We start from the raw sequence: 19,844 nt of genomic DNA on the forward strand, positions 1-19,844 counted from the left end.
GAATGGGAGTGGAGTGAGTATGAAATGTGTGTAAGTGGAATTATGCATTTTGATTTTGGCTACCTCCCTTGTAAGGGGGAAAGAGCCTTTGGTATATGTAACTAGTTTATCATCCATACTGGAAAGTGAACTTGAAGAAAATACTGTTACTATATAAAATGTTAAAATATCATTGATATATAAAATGTTGGTTCTTATAGAATGATCATTCTTAGCCCTGCCAATGCTATTATGTACAGCATAGACTTCATTGTCATACTTTACAGAGATCTACACAAGGCCAAATAACATAGGTGACAACCAAAATAACAAAGCCATAGCAACTGCTACAGCCTGGCAGCAATCAGAACAATAGAATTACATAACCAAATAATGTACCCTATTGGCAGTCAGAAAAGAACCATAAACAACTAATAAGAGTAGCCAGAAGAAAATACCACAACAACTTTACAAAGTAGCTTGGCAGCAGTCAAAATAAAAGAAACTTTCACACCACATCCCAACGGCCCTGCTGTGGATGTGCTGTGTCTTACTATGTCTTATTACAGTGCTTCTGACCTGGGCAGTGGTCAGGAGACAGGAATGATGCTTAATCCATGAAGAGCTAAGATGAGAAGGAAAGAAATGGGTGGTGTGTGGGAGTACATGCCTTTGCTGGCTACCTCCCTTGCAAATGGGAAGAGGCCCTTTGTGTATAGATAGGAGGCATCATCCAAGATGAAAGAGAGGTGGAGAGAATGATGGGATGTCTGGTGAAACGGAGACAGTGTGGATGTAAAGTGATTGAATGGGTCTTAATTGTACATAATCTGGTTGTGTGCTTTAACTCAGCCACCCTTTTCATAAAAGGGTAACAATCTTTGGCATAAATATGATAGACCAGGTGACAAGTTTCTTTTTATTATGGCTACTTTCAGGCTATTCCTTTCATCTCTCATCTCCGTCGCACTCCTTTGGTAGGTATGGGGTCAACATACAAGTTCATACAAGAGAGTATCGATATACCAAGAATTTTTTCCCCCCATATATGGGAGGCAGCAAAGCCAAAGGCACATACCCACTCCCACCCATCACCCTTTCCCCCACTTTCATCTTAGCTCCTCATGGATGATGGGTCATCTCTGTATCCTGCCCACTGCCCTGGGTCAGAAGCAATGTAGAAAGACACAGTACCTTCACAGTAAGGCCAGTTCACTTAATCGGCAACCCCCACCTCTGTCCCCTCATGCAGACAAAAAGACTGAAATCCTTTCAGGCTGCATCAAAATATTCACACATAAGCACCCCCTACCCCCCATCCCCTGTTCCTCCCTTCCTTGCATAACAGTATCATCTATACACAGTCACTCTCCACTCATCCATATCTCCTGCCTCCTCCCTTCCTTGCTCAACAGACATTCCCCTCTTACTCAATGCCCCCTTCACCCCATCCATCCATCTCATCCTCAGTAGTCCCCTCAAGTTCACTCACTCCACCTCTGCCTTCCACACTTCTTTTACTAATCTTTCGTCACTCATTCTTTCTACATGTCCAAATCATCCCAATAACCTTTCATTAGGCCTATCTGTCATCTCCTTTTCCACTCCCGCTATCCTCCTCACCTCCTCATTTCTCATTCTATCCAACCTAGTAACCCCTACCATACCTCTCAGACATTTCATCTCAAACACGTTTAAACTTTTCCTCTCTGTCTCTCTTAAATTCCAAGTCTCTCCCCCATACAATGCTGTCGACACAATCACCCCTTCATACAATCTACTCTTTGCATCCATTTCCAAAAGTCTGTTTCTCATAACACTTTTTAATCCCCCAAGTCATGTACTTGGTTCTCTCAATCTACAATTTACCTCCATTTCCACCCTTCCCTTTCCTGCCACATCCAACCCCAAATACTTAAAGTTATCCACTTCCTCCAGCCTTTCTTCTTTTAGACTTACTTCAAACTCAAGAAGTAATAATAAGCACAAAAATGTGTTAAAGCACTTACCTCAGGTGTATAAACATAAGCAGCCTGGAATACTCCTGAGATGATTCCTCGAGCCACGAACAGTATGAATGTTAACCAGCCTCGACTGTAAAACAAAATCATTTACATGCTTCATGAATAGTCTATATAGTAACTAGGAAATAAATTTCCTACTGATTAGTTAAGTGTTTATCAATAAATACTGATTCTGTGACAGTGGACTTCTTTTCTTGAGAAACAAGTGGAAGCAAGTCACAGTTACCGCTCTCAACAGACATCGATTTATCAGTTACCCTAGTTCTCTACTGTAGGAGATCCATGGTCCCCAAGAAACTAGCCACAGCCACCAATTCAACCCATAAACCATTCAGTGGAACTTGGAGAAATTCTGTGTTGTTGCATGGGAAAGGTGAGAACAGGACAGTGTGGTAACAAGTGCTCTGTCCTCTGTGTAGTGGTTATTGTTCCCTAGACTGTCTGTCCAAGCAGTCCCATCTGTATAGTAGTTGCCTCTAACGGATACAAGACCATGCAGTTTAGGGATTTTGTCCACCATTCATGGGCATTAACATCACTGTAGACTTGTGAGGAGATGCAGATTTTGTTTTGTTTTAGCCATAATTCAGACTTAGAAGTCCGAGTGTTCTGGATACTAAAATGTAGTTGCAGTTCTGGACTGTAGAGGAAGAATAGGTGTGTTTCGAGGAAGTGTTAATGTGCACAAAGACGGTATGTGGAAGGAGAAGGATGGGAGAGAACAGGAGAAGCAGTGAATTGTGGGATGAAGAGGAAAAGGAGGTAATGGAAGAAAAGGAACAAGCAAATGAAGACTGGTTGCAAAGTAGAAATAGGGAAGCATATGAGAGGAACAGAAGACAGTAGGAACAAAATATAAGGTGATAAGAAGAAAGCAGATGTAAATTGTTTTTTGGAAGGAAGTGAAATGTGAGGACAGGGAACAATGAATTAGGTAGAGAGGAAAAGGTAAAGGCTGTAGATGGACAAATGCTAATGGAATTGCAACAGTAAGGGCAAGATGGGCTGAGTATAGTCTGTATACACTGTGGAAGGCTTCCTTATTTTTCATCACCTTTTTTCTCTACTTACCTAGATGTGCAGATAAATAGGAAGATGATGGATACAACAAAGATGACAAATTCCAGTGCCATTGTCTTTTTGCGCCCCAACTTTTCAATGATGAGGATCGTGAAGAAAATTCCTGAGAAAAGAAGGGATTCTTAGTGTAGATTTTAGAGGAATCAGTTTGTTGAGTATCAATGGGAAGGCTTATGGGAGGGTTTTAATTGATGAGGAATAGTGTGGGTTTAGGAAAGGCAGGGGTTGCTTGAATCAGATTTTTCTGGTAAGGCAGATATGTGAGAAAGCCTGGGGATGACAGAGGTAATGGACATGGAACTGCCTAGTGTAGGCCTTATGGTCTCTTCCAATCTCCTTCATTCTTATGTTCTTATGTAAAAAGGTAAGGATGTTTTTTGGGCCTTTCTGGATTTGGAAAAAGCTTATGACAGGATAGACTGGCAGGCACTGTGGGAGGTTTTGCAGATATAATATGGAATTGGGTGAAAACTGTTAAGGACAGTTGAGTTTTTATGAGAGTAGTAGAGCATGTGTTAGAATTGGAAATGGAGTGAGTGGTTTGGGGTAAAGGTGGGATTGCAACAGGGATGTGTCATGTCACCATGGCTGTTCAATGTGTACATGAATGGGGTGATGTGGGAGGTAAATGCAAGGGGATTAGAGATGGTTTAAGAAATTAGAAAAAAGTGGGAGGCAAGCTAGTTGCTGTTTGCTGATGACACTGTGCTTGTGGCAGAGTCATGCATGAGGAACTAAGATAAGAGGGAAGAAATGGTGGTGGATGGGAGTGGGTGTGTGCCTTTTGAATTGGCTACCTCCCTTATAAGTGGGAAAAAGCCTTTGGTATATAGATAGACATAATCAGTATAACTATTAACATTATAAAACCAAGATGTCATTCATGACAAAATTTTGCTCTTCAGCATTCAATTTTGACTTGGCACCAACCTGGGAACTCGGCAAAAGTTGTCCACAGAAGATCTGTGTAGTCTTGAGCATCAAGCACTCCACAGTCAGCTGTACAAGTGTTTTCTCGCTGAGTGCCTTTAATCTCACATAGATTACCCTTTGCTTCAAACAGTTCTGTGGTCATGAGCACAAGACCATAATAACAGAAGGCACATGATGACCTTGGGATAAAGAGGTATATGAAATTTAGTTGACATGGGGGGTTTTACTAAGAAACTTGAAAAGATCATTAACCCCTTCCATACGGTGCCGCACACGTAGGCGTCATGGACTTAGATCTCGGTGGCAGCAGCCAATGCCAGCCGTACGACGTGTCGTAATAATACTCGCATCATAAAATATAGTCACTGCTTATATCGATCGTTCTCTCTTCACCCGTGAATTTTGATAACCATAGAAAATGCGATTACAAAAGAATTAGAAAGAATGTCATTATGGAGGGGCAACTACAATAAATATAATCAAGACGCCGATATGGCAGCCTCGCAAATACACTCGCTCCCCATGACGCCTACGTGTGCGGCACCGTATGGAAGGGGTTAAAGACAAATAAAAAGCATTTTGAATGCAAACTAGTACTACAGTTTATATTCAAATATACCTTCAAGGTATAATGATGACAATAGTAGTTGCCTTGAGTTTAACCAACTAGAAACCCACAACACCACAGTGGCTGGCAACAGTCAGGCCCTCCCACAGATCTCCCTGACAAGACTCTTTGGGTTGTTGTTCATGTCTTATTAGTGGTAGGAGAGGAGCAATTACTGGTTGTCAGCTCGCCTTATGTGAAAAGGAGGAAATACACAGTAGGTAGAGAACTTGTGCCTGGTCCAGACACCAAATACTAAGTTGAGGGGTTGATGAATTTTGAAAATACACAGCAAGGAGATGATACCCTGCCATCCATCTTTCAGGACCACAACTAGCACATACCTATCACTGATCCATTCAAGAGGTATACAAGTAGGAATGTTTAAGTAAAAATAATGAAGAAAGTGGGACCATGGAGGGTACCTGCTTGAGGTGGTCCTGCAAGATGAAAATCAAGCAATCATTTCCTCTATTGTATTTTCAAAACTTACCAACACCCTCATCTCCATTTGGAGACACAGCCCTGAGGGGATGACACTTAGTCTCTGGACTAGGTCTAGGATCTCCTATCAACCTTGATTGTATTTCCTCTACCTTTTCACATATGGAGAGCTGACATCTGGTGACTGCTGCTTTTCTCCTACTACTATAACCTAATGTCACAGAAATTGCCCCACACCAATATAGCACAGACAATTGTTCAAAGTTTATTCCCAGAGAAATCTGTGGGACGGCCTAAGGCCAGCCACTTTATAGCTACACGTTTCCAGTTATATGAAGGTACTACACCCAAACTGACTGATTTCAAGCAAAAAATGGCCAAGCAATGAGAAGGATGAATAATGGGTGCTAGCTGGATACAGCCTTGCTTACCAGATGAACCAGAGGAGGAGTGTTGTGCATTTGAGGTCACGAACGAGGAGGTCCTTCACCCGCCCCCGCTGCATCTGGGCCACATCATCCACAATGAGGCGCCCCAGCAGCATTGGCTTTCCTAAAAAAGGTGTTATGAGGTCCCAAACTTATATGTTAGGCACAGGCAAAGTTGCTGGATACAGATGGATAGACTGATTACAGATAAAAGGGTAGCAAGGCTTGAAAGTGGTAACTATTTCTCAAAGCTATTCACAAACAAAAATAACTTGTCACCTAATAAAAGTTTGACACAAAAATATATCTATATCTGTATAATTACCCACTGGTATATGCACTTGCACACAAGTAGCAATGGTATGGTCTTTGCACAAAGTGAACGATATTAACAAACTAAAAAGAATACAAACAGCAGAAAAACCATATGAGCTACTGATAAACCATACAAGGAGAGACTACATTGGAACTACATACATACATATATCAAGTGCTTTTTCCCCCTTACAAAGGAGGCAGCCAAAGTCAACATGCATAATTTCATTAACCATTTCATCCCCACCCATTCCATCCCTATTCACCACCCCTCCCTCTCATCTTGGCTCCTCATAGAACTACCATTATTAAAAGAAATATGAGGGGGAATTACTTTGATCTTCAGGTCATTGAAGGGAATGGAGAGAACTGATGGAGAAGTTCTTTTGGTTTGGGAAAGGAATGTTTATGAACTGGGAAAAAATAGGAAAAAAAAACAGGATATGTTGGATAGGTACAACATGTTTTCCCTCGGAAAATACATACAGCTTCTTTTTACAGATGCACAAATTCCTGGAATAGTCTAGATGATATATCCCAAACTAAAACCCTAAATAACTTTAGAGTATAACATTCTGTATAATACATACATGCTCAAGGCCTTTTCCCCATTACAAGAGGAAGGTTGGGGGGTGGGGGGTCAAAGCATACCCCCACCTTACACCAATCCCAAGATATACATGTACATACACATACCAATGGGTTTTTCCCCCTTACAAGGGAGGTTACCAAAGTCAAAAGTGTTAATCCACTCCCACCCATTTCATCCCCCATATACTTCACCACCCCTCCCTCCCTCCTTTCCTTGCTCCTCCCAGACAACAGGCCACCCCTGTATCCCACCCATTGCCCAGGGTTAGAAGTATTGCGGCAAGACACAGCAAGGCCGCTTCATTCAATCGTCCCAAGATAGATGGAGAAAAAAAAGAAAGATACCCATGAGTTTTTTATGTAAATATACACATATAGCCAAACTAAGAACTGCAGTAATACAAGGAACTTTACCATTCTCTTCTGCAATTTTATGAAGTGTGGCCAGAGCTTTGTCTGACTCTCCTGAAGCTGCATCAAACCGGGCACTCTCTGGCAGCCACTGTGGTGATGAAATGAAGGTATAGAAAGTATACTAAGAAATAGTGAATTATTATGTTAGACTGAGTTATCTGTGCTGGACTGAGGTGCAATATTTGACAAAGTCTTTTAAATTAATCTATTGAATGCATCTACTGAATACACTACAGCATGCAAGAACCATTTGTAGTTCACACTCTGGCCCTAAACCTTACTCACATTGCAGACGAAAACAAAAAGGAAGAGGGGAATGGTGGACAAAGCCAGAAGTCCTGGCCATCCCAATGTCGGCATGACCATCAGTGCCAGTCCCACTTCCAGGCAAGCTCCCAGTGCCCAGAAACTCTGTAAACATCAATGAAAACACATGTACAGTTAGGTAACTGCTGTGATTAGAATGACAAAATATGGGAGTATAATAACAATTGCTTAAATTTTCATACATACATATATACATACATATACCAAAGGCTTTTTTCCCCTTATAAGGGAGGTAGCCAAAAAAACAAAGGCATAAAAACCACTCCCACCCATTCCATCCCTATCATACTCCATTCCCCTCCAACCTTTTCCCTCCCTCTTATCTTGGCACCTCCTGGATGACAGGTCATCCCTGCATCTTGTCCACTGACCAAAAACCCATAGCCCCACAGTAGTCAGCAGTGATCCTTCAAACCCCGCCCCCCCATTAGTCTGGAAAGAAATTGCACACTCTTGTATATGTTGTGTTAGTGTGGGTCTGTTTGTCATCTACTGGTAGAAGGAAGGTTGTCAGCTCATGTGAAAAAGTGAAGGAGACATATTGATAGATATCTTAGGCCCTGTTTGGAGACTGGATACCAGCCCTTTGGGGGTTGGCACCTACAAATGGAGGTAAGGGTATTGATAAGATTAAAAGATGAGAAGTGGGGAGATTATTCTCTCTAATGTCAACCTCACAGGACCATCACAAGCAGCTACCCAATTTTGCTCTCTGCAAGATTTACTCATTGATCATGGCTTCTGTATTGTCTCACAAGTATTTGATTGTGGATGTTGCTCATGCACACAAGAATTTACTCATGCTCTAGAAAACTTGTTCATGCTCACCATTTTTGGTACTGTGATTCCTAATTTACTTTGTTTACCTTTTCAGATGTACACACCCAGATCACAAATTAAACACTCCAAGATCAACCTCAAAACCTAGTACAATAGACCCTTATTCACATTTTTTTTATAAATGATTTTGATTATCAAGGGATTTTCTACAGATGAGAAACAAGTTTCTTTTAGCAAAAATAATTAATTTTAATCTGTGCCATCTCAGAAGTGTCTGTGCCTTTCCACTAGTTGTGGCTGGCATGAAAATTGTACAGGCATGGTTATTGTACATATAGTCTTTATTTTTCTCTCCAAAGACCTTATAAATACGAGGCAATATGAAGTGGGAGGAATGATGATGAAGGTGGTGACAAATCGTAACGGAAAAGAGGATTGGAAAGTTGGGCTAAAGCAGCAATATGGCTCCCCTCCTGAGCAGCATTTCATCATGCTACACCACTGGATGGAACTATTCATCTTGTTTAATTTAGTTAACAAATGATGATAATGTTTATGTAGTTGTTGTTTCTCAATGACTTGATTGATGATGATCTAGTTTGATGCCATGAACTCCTCCCTACTATGAGGTTAGGACAGTGCTCCTTATGGAGGACTCTGTAGTGCGGAATTTAATGAACCATGCCCTTGCTTCAATTTGCCCATGGGAGGATTTGAACTGATGTCACTTTGACCTTTGTCACAAGTAATGACACTCTAGCCCACTTGGCCAGTAAGTATCCTTTCAATGACATAACATAGTTCCAATAAGCATAGTGAAACAAGTTGCTTATAACAATAGAATATAAAAACACATAATACATAAACTTTGAAACCAGCTGATACTTATCAAGCAAAAATCAGTATCAAGGGTTTTGGGCATCAACTGATATCTTTGGTACCAGACCACCATCAATAATGAAGGACAACTGTACTCTAAATTTTCCCAGACATTAGCCTTACCAAGAAATCACTCCCCTCTCAGGCAAGAATCACATCAGCATGGCTGCATTTAGACCACCACCCAACACTGAAGTAGTACCAGCACAATCAGCTTGACCAAGGACACAAATTTCCCTGGATGCAATCACCACACAGAAGACATTGAACACCTCATCCTAAACTAACCCACTCTCACCCTATCCAAAAAGCAGCATAATATATTTTCCTTGAGTGACATTTGGGCTAAACTTAAGGCTGATGCCAGTTACTTGGGGTCCATGAGTCTCCTGCAAGAGAGACCTGAGGCAACATTGATCATTTGATTTGGGCATAACAGTTGATACCTGGTAAATTCAAAATGAGAGGAATGTTATGCATGAGAGACCTGTGTGATAAACAGAAGAGAGAAATTGTGTGATAACAGTGGAAACAAGATACTTGTGGGTTATGAACAGTTACAACATATAACATAAGGAATGACAGGATTCATGACAGGACTGGAGCACTGATTGGATCCAAAGAAAGTAGAACAGATCAATCTGAGGTGGTATGGCCATGTCATAAGATTAGATGAAAGTAGGTCAATATCCTTGGAGGATACACAAATCTCAAGTTTACACCCACCAAATAAGAGGTGGGTGGGTGTTATAAATGAGACTGGAAGAGCTTGTGGTCAAGCTGCTGAACAAGCAAAAATAAGTTACAGAATTGGAGAAATATGTATACACATAGACACCTGTTCTATGTAAAGGGTGCACCAGGGATAAGCTGACAGCACTGTTCAGAGCAAAACGAGTTTCAACCTTCATCTGGTTTAAGCAGGAGGGAGTGAAAGGGATGTGTGTAATGGGGGTTTTACTTTCCCATGCCTAACCTCCCAAATGGTATGAGAAACAGTTCTACTTACATCTAGAAGAACAACACATTTCCCTCGCTGATGGGCTGGAAGGAACTCTGCATACAAGGTCACCCTAGAGAAAATTACAGATGACATTTAATAATCAGGATTAGCTGAATTGAAGTTTCTTCAACACTGACATAATTTATAAGTTTTTTATTTCAATTAATGCTAGACAATTTCATTCACCCAAGAGTTTTGTTTTGTACTAAACTGTATGTATATCACTGTACTAAAAGGGCTTACAATGGATTATAATGGAAAAATATGCCAATAGGAGTCCTTTTGGTCAATGACAGGGTCAGAGGAGTAATAATAAAATGGTCAATATACAATCAAATAACCATATTGATTTAAATATACCAAAGGTCCTTACATCTTTATAGAGAGTAGGTGAGTAGGTTGGCACATAACCACATCACAAACAAAACCCATCCAAGCACCCCTTCCTCCCATCACAGCACCTCTGGGATGAAGGATCACCTTGTCCCTCACATGCTGCTCGAGCCAATAACACTGCAGATAGGCACAGCTCTTCTACTGCTGGGCTTGGCAGCTGAAGCAGATTTACTCCTACTGGTTCACCTCTAGTGATCTCCTCATCCACTCAAAATACATCAAGTGGATGAGAAGACTATCCATTCCAATTGCATCCTCCCTCATCCAAACCTTTTCTTTGCATTCATTCCATGATACCTATTTCTCATAATGCTGATCATTCCACCCAGATATTTACCAACTTCCTTTCTAATTCACACCCACATCCACGGCTACATGCAACTCAAAAAAAATTCAAGCCTCTCAATTTTTTACATCCCTCCCACTGCAATCTTCATTCCTTGCATCATCATTTTACCTTTGCCCATATATATTCACTTACAATTTTCTTTTCTCACATATCCTTTCCTCAGACACTAACAACTAAACCTCTGCCTAGTATTCTTGTGTTTACCTACTTTAGTACCCTACTTATAGCCTCCATCCCCCCAAAAAATTGTTAATAACTTTTTAACTTTATTATATCTCTGTTCTGCTACCCTCCTTAAGGGGTAATCACACTGAGCTTCCACGGGCTTCACAGCTCTAACAGTTGAAATTTAAGTAAAAATGACTTTGGTTACAATATTTCAGTTTTCAAATCTCTAAATATCAAATAATTTTCCATCATGGATAGCAAAACTGAATGATGTGCTAAGCGATTGTAAACCTATATTAATGTTAGACATACTGTTGAAATTTCTAATTCCAGATTTCTGAAAGCAAAGTTATATTCTAGTTAATCAAATGGTTGGAGGTAGGATGTGGAGGAAAAATAACTTTGTGTGATAACCCATTTACACCTACCCTTTACCATCTGTTCTTCAGTGTGATATTGTCCCCAACATAAATGTGCTGGCTGTTGTTGTCATGATACAAAATGTCGTCCCATCCTTGCACATGCTAAACAACAATGGTGACATTACACAACCCTGATGAAGCCCCACCTCACATTATTTTTGCTGCTGCCTCTGTGGCTAAATATTATATATATATATATATATATATAATATATATATATATATATATATATATATATATATATATATATAGATATATATATACACACACACACACACACACACATATGTATACATACATGCATACATACATACATACATACACACACACACACACATATATAGATATATATATATATATAGATATAAATAATGACACACACATATATATATATATATATATATATATATATACATATTCAAGCCGCGGGCTTCGCCTCCTCCGGCTTCGCCGGGAGCTTGGCTGCGCAAACAGCGGCCTACGGCCGCAGCTTTCCGCGCTCTAATCCCTCGTTTTCCCCTTCGGCCTCGGCCTCGGGGCGGAACCCCAACACGGGATCCCCAGCACGAAGAACGCGAAGAAGAACGCGAGGAAGAAGAACGCGAAGAAGAACACGAAGTAGAATGCGAAGAAGAACGCGAGGAAGAAGAACGCGAAGAAGAACGCGAAGAAAAATGCGAAGAAAAACGTGAAGAAGAACGCGAAGAAAAACGCGTAGAAGGAGAAGAAGAGGAACGCGAAGAAGAAGAAGAAGAGGAACGCGAAGAAGAAGAAGAAGAAGAGGAACGCGAAGAAGAAGAAGAGGAAGAAGAGGAACGCGAAGAAGAAGAAGAAGAGGAACGCGAAGAAGAACGCAAAAAACGCGAAGAAGAATACCACCTGACCCCGACTTACCCAAGCGCTTTTTCAAGAATATTTTTAGGACAAAGTGTCACCGTAATACCACCTGTCCCCGACTTCCACAGCGTTTTTTAGAAGAATATTTTTTATTTAGACTTAGATATATATATATACATATATACATTAAATAGAACAAAATGGAAGCAAAGACTCACGACTGGGGAACACAGCCTATAGCGAAGCCGACAAGACCTCGTAGAAGAATCATCCAGATGTAGTTCGGTGCGAAGGCTGAGAGAAGGCCCCAGTAGGCCAGTAGGATACCTGCCAACCGCAGGGACCGCTTACGTCCGTACTTGTCAGACACGTTCCCCCAAAATGCTGAACTCAGCATCATACCTGAAGGAAGATCAACAATACATGTTTTTATTTAATAACCTAATTACTCGCCAATGAGCTTTTCTTAATTTTCATCCATTAAGTTTTACTTGTGTTCACTTGTCTACTTCACGATTCCCAAATGCACGTTCTACAGAATTACCAACTACGAAAACAAAATCATTATGCAACTGTGACATAATACATACCAGTATCTGTACTGCCCACACATTTAGAGTCATCCATAGAATGACGATGAATATAATTCTATTACCTAATCTCTTCAACAAAGAAACTGGACACTTAGATCGCCACAAGACCTCGGGAAAGATTTATTTGGTAATACTGATGACTGTCCCCCTTTCCAGCTCAACTCTACTAACAATGGCTTCTGATTGGCTGCGTTAAATATTTCGTTTATTATATTCAAGGGACGAGATAGATTTTGGTTAAGAAAAGCAGATAATGGTGATGAAGAAGATAAACAAATACAAATATGAAGACGTTGTGAATTTGTCGTTTGACTACGTCTGTTTTTCCTTGCGGGCGAATGTTTACATGCCGCAGCCTCGCCTTCAATACGAAGACAGGCGAGGAACTTCTCAAAATCAAATCCCAAGACGTCGTGTCTGCTCTCGCCGAAGGGATGTGCCGAGGTTGAGAATCGTCATGACTGGACCATACTCGTGCATGGTGAAAACCAGTTTATGTCAACTCTACATTGCCCGCTTCTTTTCAGGCGGTAAATCAGCATCACGCGCACAAGCCTGGAATCGCCTGGATAGCTTAAGATAATACCCTAAACTTTCCCACCACCATCACTTTCGCCTCGGGCAAGACGAGGGGAAGGACTATTCAAAAGACAGTAAGGAAATTACCTACCAATCGACCTGTTCCAAGAGAGATTTAAAAAAGACAAAAGGCGACAAGAAGAAATGAATATCGCTGATAAATCCAAAGAGAATCCCAAAGAATTCTATAGTTACATTAGAAATAAAAAGGTTGTTAGGAATCACATTGGTTCACTATTATCTGCTGACGGTCAACTTGAATATTCAAATGAAGGAATGTGTAATATTTTAAACAATCATTTTAGCTCGGTATTCGTAAACGAAACACCTCAAAGTGAGATCCAAACTGAAACCTGTGAAAAGTCTAGGGTAAACTTACTACGGTAAATACAACAAAAGAAAAAAATAAAAGATGTATAGAGAAACTCAGAGTTAATAAAACACCAGGGCCTGACGGTTGGCATCCAAGAATCTTAAAGGAAATGAAAAATGAGATTGTTGTTCCATTGGAAATTATTTTCAAGAAATCCATCATATCCGGAGATGTCCCAAGAGAATGGAAGCTAGTTAACGTTACTCCCATATTCAAAAAAGGTGACAAAAAGAAACCAAATAACTATAGGCCTATAAGTTTGACCTCAATCGTAGGAAAAATAATGGAAACTATCACCAGAGATGCTATCGAACATCATTTAGAAAGTAACCGTTTGATAAATGATAGTCAGCATGGTTTCAGACGGAAACGTTCTTGCGTGACTAACTTACTCGAATTCTACAACACGGTTATCTCGAATTATGACAAAAGAAACAATATAGATTTAATATATCTAGACTTTGCAAAAGCTTTTGATACCGTCCCCCACGAAAGACTACTCAGTAAATCAGCTTCACATGGAATAAGTGGTAGCCCATTAAGTTGGACTAATAATATAATTGGTTGAATGATCGAAAACAGAGTTGTTTTAAATGGAAAAACTTCTAGATGGAAAAATGTTACAAGTGGAGTTCCTCAAGGTTCCGTTCTTGGGCCACTTCTATCCATAGTATATATAAATGATATAGACCATGGACTAAAATCTACTGTTTCCAAATTTGCTGATGATACAAAACTGTGCGGAGTGGCAAATGATCACTCAAACCAATTAGATATTCAAGAAGATTTAGATAAATTACAGCAATGGTCTGAAAAGTGGCTAATGAAATTTAACACAAGTAAATGCAAGGTAATGCACATGGGCAAAAGTAACAGTAAGTACGATTACAAGTTATTTGGAAATTCATTAACAAAAGTGAATAGTGAAAAAGATCTCGGCGTAATTATCAGTAACGATCTCAAATCACCCAAGCAGTGTATTTCAGCCTCTGAGAAAGCAAATGAGATTTTAGGACTGATTGCGCGATCTTTTGACTTCAAAAGTCCATCACTCATTAACAAGTCATATAAATCGTAGTTCGTCCACATTTGGAATATGCTGTTTCCGTATGGTCACCGAATCTCATTAAAGACATTGACAGACTGAAAAAAGTACAACGGCGAGGAACAAAACCGATTCCAAATATCAAAAATAAATCATACGAAAATCGACTAAAACATATGAATCTGTTTTCCCTAAAAAAAAAAAAAAAAAAAAAAAAAAAAAGTAGACGCAGAGGTGATTTGATACAGGTCTTTAAAATTCTAAAGGGAATTGACTACATTAAAAGTGACAAAATTTTCACACTGAATGAGAATCTGACGAGAAACAATGGTCTCTAACTGTCCGGAAATAGATTCAATTTGGAAGTGGGTAGAAACAACTTCGCCAACCGTGTAGTTAATGAATGGAATAAACTTCCTGCAGAGGCAGTGCAATGTAGTTCAGTTCGAAGCTTTAAGAATAATTTAGATAAACACCTAAGCAAGATGCTGTAATGATTATAGTTGATTCTATATTATTTGTTTTTGTTTTGATATCATTTGCCTGTTTCTCATTTATCATTAGTTATATGTCAATTTATTATTATTTACTATTTACCTGTCTGTTTATTATTCAACTACCTATGCATTTATGTATTTTATTTGTTATTTACATTATTAGTTTTTATTTATTCATTTATTACTATTCTCTTTTTTTTTTGCATCCGACCTAGATATGGACCAAAAGGTCTCCTGTCGGCATGCTCCGCCTTTGTAATCCTTTGTAAATCCTTTGTAAAACAAAACCGATTGAAGACTGTCTTGCTCCCCATAGTTCCACATTCCCTTCTCCTCCTCTCCCCACACCTCTGGCTGTAGCATTTTTTAACTGCTGCCTCTGCCAATAGGAAACATCAGTAGTGTTGCCAGAGTGACCACATTTCCCAAGCATGAATATGTTTGACAGCAGCTCATATAATGCTAGTTCGGCATAGATAATGCTACATGTTTTGTTCCTCTTAATACGTTTGGTTTCTCCTTTATATTTTTATGAATATAATCTTATGGGAAAATATGCTAAATTTAGCATAATTATACTAAACCTGGTCAAGATGTACCTAGGAAGACGGCTGTGGTGAGTGAGGCTTGTTTCCACTCGGACAGGTGCCAGCTGCAGTGGAGCGCCGGACTCAGGATCGACAGAATCATCATCTCCATGGAGTCGGCCATCCAACACAGACCCGTGATGAGCGACAATTTGACCTGGTGTACATAAATAAATCCATGAGTAGATACGTAAAAAGACTGTTTAAACAGACATGTAAATTATTATTAATTAAACAAATGATATGCAAAAAAATATGATTGAATAAATAGATATGTAAATCTTTATTAAACGGGGTTACGTTTTTTTTATTATTTTACAATGGGCAGATCCTTTATCCATCTTGTAGGACCATCACATGCATGTACCAAAGGAGGAGGAGAAGGAAGACTCACCTGGAACTTGCCAAAGCCAAGGGCGTTGACTGCTTGGTCCACCGTGAACGTGTCTGCAGAAGGTAAGCAGGAGAGTAAATTAACAAAACAAATAAATTAATAAAGATGTCAAAAAAGTCCACAAGTAATTGTAAGAATAAATAAACTGATAAATAGATTAATGAATATACTCGTATGTATATATAAAAACCAAGTAAAAGAATATATCGACAAATAAAATAAATATGTAAACTAATTAATATATATACAGTATATTATATATATATATATACATATATATATATATATATATATATATATATAATATATATACAGTATATTATATATATATATATACATATATATAATAGAGAATGAAATGATTGTTTTACTTACATGTGTGTATATATACATACAAGTACATTTGTACATATGTATGCATGTGTGCATGCATATATATATACGAGTATATATATATTATACACACACACACACACACACACACACACGAGGCATGTTTTTTAAGTACCATTTTGAAATAAAAATGAAACAAGTAGACTTTTCGTAATTTTATTTTTACATGAAACCCTCTACTGTAATCTACTTTCCAATAATTTCCATCAGTATGAAGGCATTTGTCATATCGTACAATCAGCTTTTGAATACCATCCTCGTAGAAATCTGCCGCCGGTACACATGATTTTCTGGGCTGAAATTGTTTGCTTGAACTTGATTTTCCTGGGTGATGACGAATGCCGCCATTCCATGGATTGCTGCTTTGATTCTGGTGTAAAGTCACCCATGTTTCGTCGCCTGTGACAATTTGGCTTAAAAACGGGTCACCTTCCTGGCTATACAGCTCTACTAAGTATTTCAGCGGCTTTGACCCATCGTTTTTCGCTCATATTTCCGAAATAATCATTCACATCAGCATGGTATATTAGCACAGCCTAATTCACACACTGCGCTAATTTTTGACGTTATAGTGCATTCACAAGTGTATTTAATTACGGTGAAGTAAATCGAACAAGTGAAGTTGGGATACACGAGGTAGTTTGTGATGACGTCACGACTTCACCTGTTCGATTTACTTCACGGGTGTCGGCTACGACACACTTAATATCAAGAGTAAACGCCGTAATTAAATACACTTCTGAATGCATTATAACGTCAACAATTAGCGCAGGGTGTGAATTAGGCTGTGCTAATATATCATACTGATGTGAATGGTTATTTCGGAAATATGAGCGAAAAACGATGGGTCAAAGCCGCTGAAATACTTAGTAGGAAAGTCAAAGAACTGGCTACGCGTTTGCTTTTGTGAACTTCCGTCAGCATTTTGGTACCCAGCGTGAGCATAACTTTCGATAGTTTGTGTTCTGTCACAATTTCATAAACCACACTTCTTGACACTTCTGGAAACTGATCAGATAACGACGAAATCGTAAAGCGTCTGTTTTCTTTCACATTTTCAACAACTTTCTGCATCAATCCATTGTTCCTCATCATACACATTTGTACGGCCATTTTTAAAAGCTCTCATCCATTTCTGCGCCATCCCTTCACTCAATGTTTTCTCCATACACTTCACTAATCTAACTGAATTTCAGCCGCTTTCACGCATTTAGAATAGGAAAGAGAATCACAGCGCGTATTTCACAGTCGGCGGCATTCTCAATCGGAGGCATTTCAAATACTCACAAACTTAAACACGGTCAGATGATTCCGTAATGGCGGCTGTGGCTAGCCAAGAGATAGCGGTACACAACTAGTGTTACCGTTTGTCCGTAGCTCCAATTTCCATCGTTTTCTCATTATTTAGTGAAAGAAAACGTACTAGAGTCTAATTACAGGGGCTACTGCTGTATCTGAGAAAGCTGTCGATTTGCCCAGTGATATGATTGTAATGTAATGATGTGACATATGGACTTGTATCTGGCCTAGGTTACATTGCACTCTGGATAAGTGTAGGTGAGGGAGGATGGTAGTTTTGTGATATGTCACAGAGGTAAATGCAACGAGCAAGTCTAGTAATAAATACTGAGCTGGATATTTCCGTAGTCCAGTGCAGGTAATAACCTCGTACCACCATTCATAGTAATATTCGTACGTGATTAAACCTATTTTAATTTAGGGAATACAATAACAAGACATACCGAATTGTAATTTTATCTTTTTCTACCATATACTTCTGAATTTAAGAAGAAAAGGGACATTACGGACATAATTCCGCTGATGACGTCATGTCCGCAGCATGACGTATCTATCCGTTTTGATGACGAGTTTCCGCAGAACGGCAACACTGTACACAACGCGCATGCGCCAAGTGCCGACCGCAGCGCCACAACAGCGGGATTTCAAAACGGTACTTACTTAAAAAACACGCCTCGTGTATGTATATATGTAGGGTCAATGCGTCCGCTAATGAGGGTAGGACGACATTAGGTCACAGTCGCAGGGTTACATTTTACCTGTTATTATTTTGCTTATTTCTTGACAGATAAAATTGTCAAGTTTATATAAGCCCTTGTGTAGGTTGGTATTTTGATCACTGTTGTCATGACTTAGGGTAGTACAATCTAAGAAAGGTAAGGTACAAATTTTCTCAATATCTGAAGTAAATTTAATAGAAGCAACAAGGGTATTTAATTTGGTTTGATATATTTTAAATTTAAGGCTGTTGTCATGACGTAGGATAGTACAATCTAAGAAAGGTAAGGTACAATTTTTCTCAATTTCTAAAGTAAATTTAATAGAAGCAACAAGGGTAATTAATTTGGTTTGTGTTAAATTTACTTTAGAAATTGAGAAAAATTGAACCTTACCTTTCTTACAACATGACAACAGCCTTAAACTTAAAATACATCGTAAACCAACTAATGTAAGCTCATATATTCATTATCATTCTTTTCGTCCAAATAGTATTAAACGTTCAGTTTTTTCTTCAATGTTTCTCAGAGCTTTCCGTATTTGTAGTCCTGAATTCATTGATGGCGAAATTAGATTTTTTTTTAACATTGGGCTAAAATTAAAATACCCTAAATAATTCCTTAATACTGCTTACAATTTTGCAAGGAAATAATTTTTAACTCAGCAAATCTCCTTTTAGTTATCATAATGTTTTAATTTTGCTATTTCAAGAAAATTTGTTAAGTGTTACAGAATTATTAAAAAGATTTAACGTAAAAGTAGTTTTTAAAAAATGATAGTACAGCAAAACATATGCTCATCAATAATAGTATTGAAGTTAAAAAAGGATGCATTTATAAAATTCCTTGCAAAATGTGTAATCAATTCTACATAGGTCAAACTGCCAAACCCTTAAACATTAGAACTGAACAAAAGAAAAACGTTAGGGATGGCAATGATTCCAGTGGAATCTTTAAGCATATTGAATTGAATAATCATCCAGTTGATTGGGGTAATGCCCTTGCAATCTATTATACTAACAACATAATAGTAAGAAACTTAGTAAGAGTGTAGTTTGATCCATACCACCAGTGATCAAAATATTAACCTAAACAAGGGCTTATATAAACTTGACAATTTTATCTGTCAAGAAATAAGCAAAATAATAACAGGTAAAATGTAACCCTGCGACTGTGACCTAATGTCGCCCCACCCTCATTAGCGGACGCATTGACCTTTGTGACCTGACAGCCCGCCTTCTAGGGGATAAATTGTCCTCTACCCTTTTGTAAACTGTCCTTGTTCCTTTTTCATGTATATATAATCTATGTATTTCTATTAACTATGTACTTTTTACACTGAAGATGTAATATATGAAAGCTCTCTGCTTCGTTAGTTTCTTTTACCAAGTG

The 19,844-nt window shown here is 38.8% G+C and overlaps 1 protein-coding gene across 1 annotated transcript in view; it reads right to left on the reverse strand.

The window, feature by feature from the left end:
* LOC143026550 (synaptic vesicle 2-related protein) overlaps positions 1 to 19,844 on the reverse strand; it is a 28,607-nt gene that overhangs the window by 5,127 nt on the left and 3,636 nt on the right. The window contains exons 3-12 of the mRNA XM_076187128.1: positions 16,045 to 16,097; positions 15,663 to 15,807; positions 12,195 to 12,378; positions 9,811 to 9,874; positions 7,101 to 7,226; positions 6,816 to 6,903; positions 5,499 to 5,619; positions 4,014 to 4,195; positions 3,075 to 3,186; positions 1,989 to 2,073 (exon numbers count right to left, since the gene is read on the reverse strand). Coding sequence (XP_076043243.1) covers positions 1,989 to 2,073; positions 3,075 to 3,186; positions 4,014 to 4,195; positions 5,499 to 5,619; positions 6,816 to 6,903; positions 7,101 to 7,226; positions 9,811 to 9,874; positions 12,195 to 12,378; positions 15,663 to 15,807; positions 16,045 to 16,097 — 1,160 coding nt within the window. The remainder of the gene's footprint in view (positions 1 to 1,988; positions 2,074 to 3,074; positions 3,187 to 4,013; positions 4,196 to 5,498; positions 5,620 to 6,815; positions 6,904 to 7,100; positions 7,227 to 9,810; positions 9,875 to 12,194; positions 12,379 to 15,662; positions 15,808 to 16,044; positions 16,098 to 19,844) is intronic.

This window comes from Oratosquilla oratoria, chromosome 6, assembly GCF_046742065.1.
Source record: "Oratosquilla oratoria isolate Oo_2021 chromosome 6, ASM4674206v1, whole genome shotgun sequence".
Lineage (NCBI taxonomy): Eukaryota > Metazoa > Arthropoda > Malacostraca > Stomatopoda > Squillidae > Oratosquilla > Oratosquilla oratoria.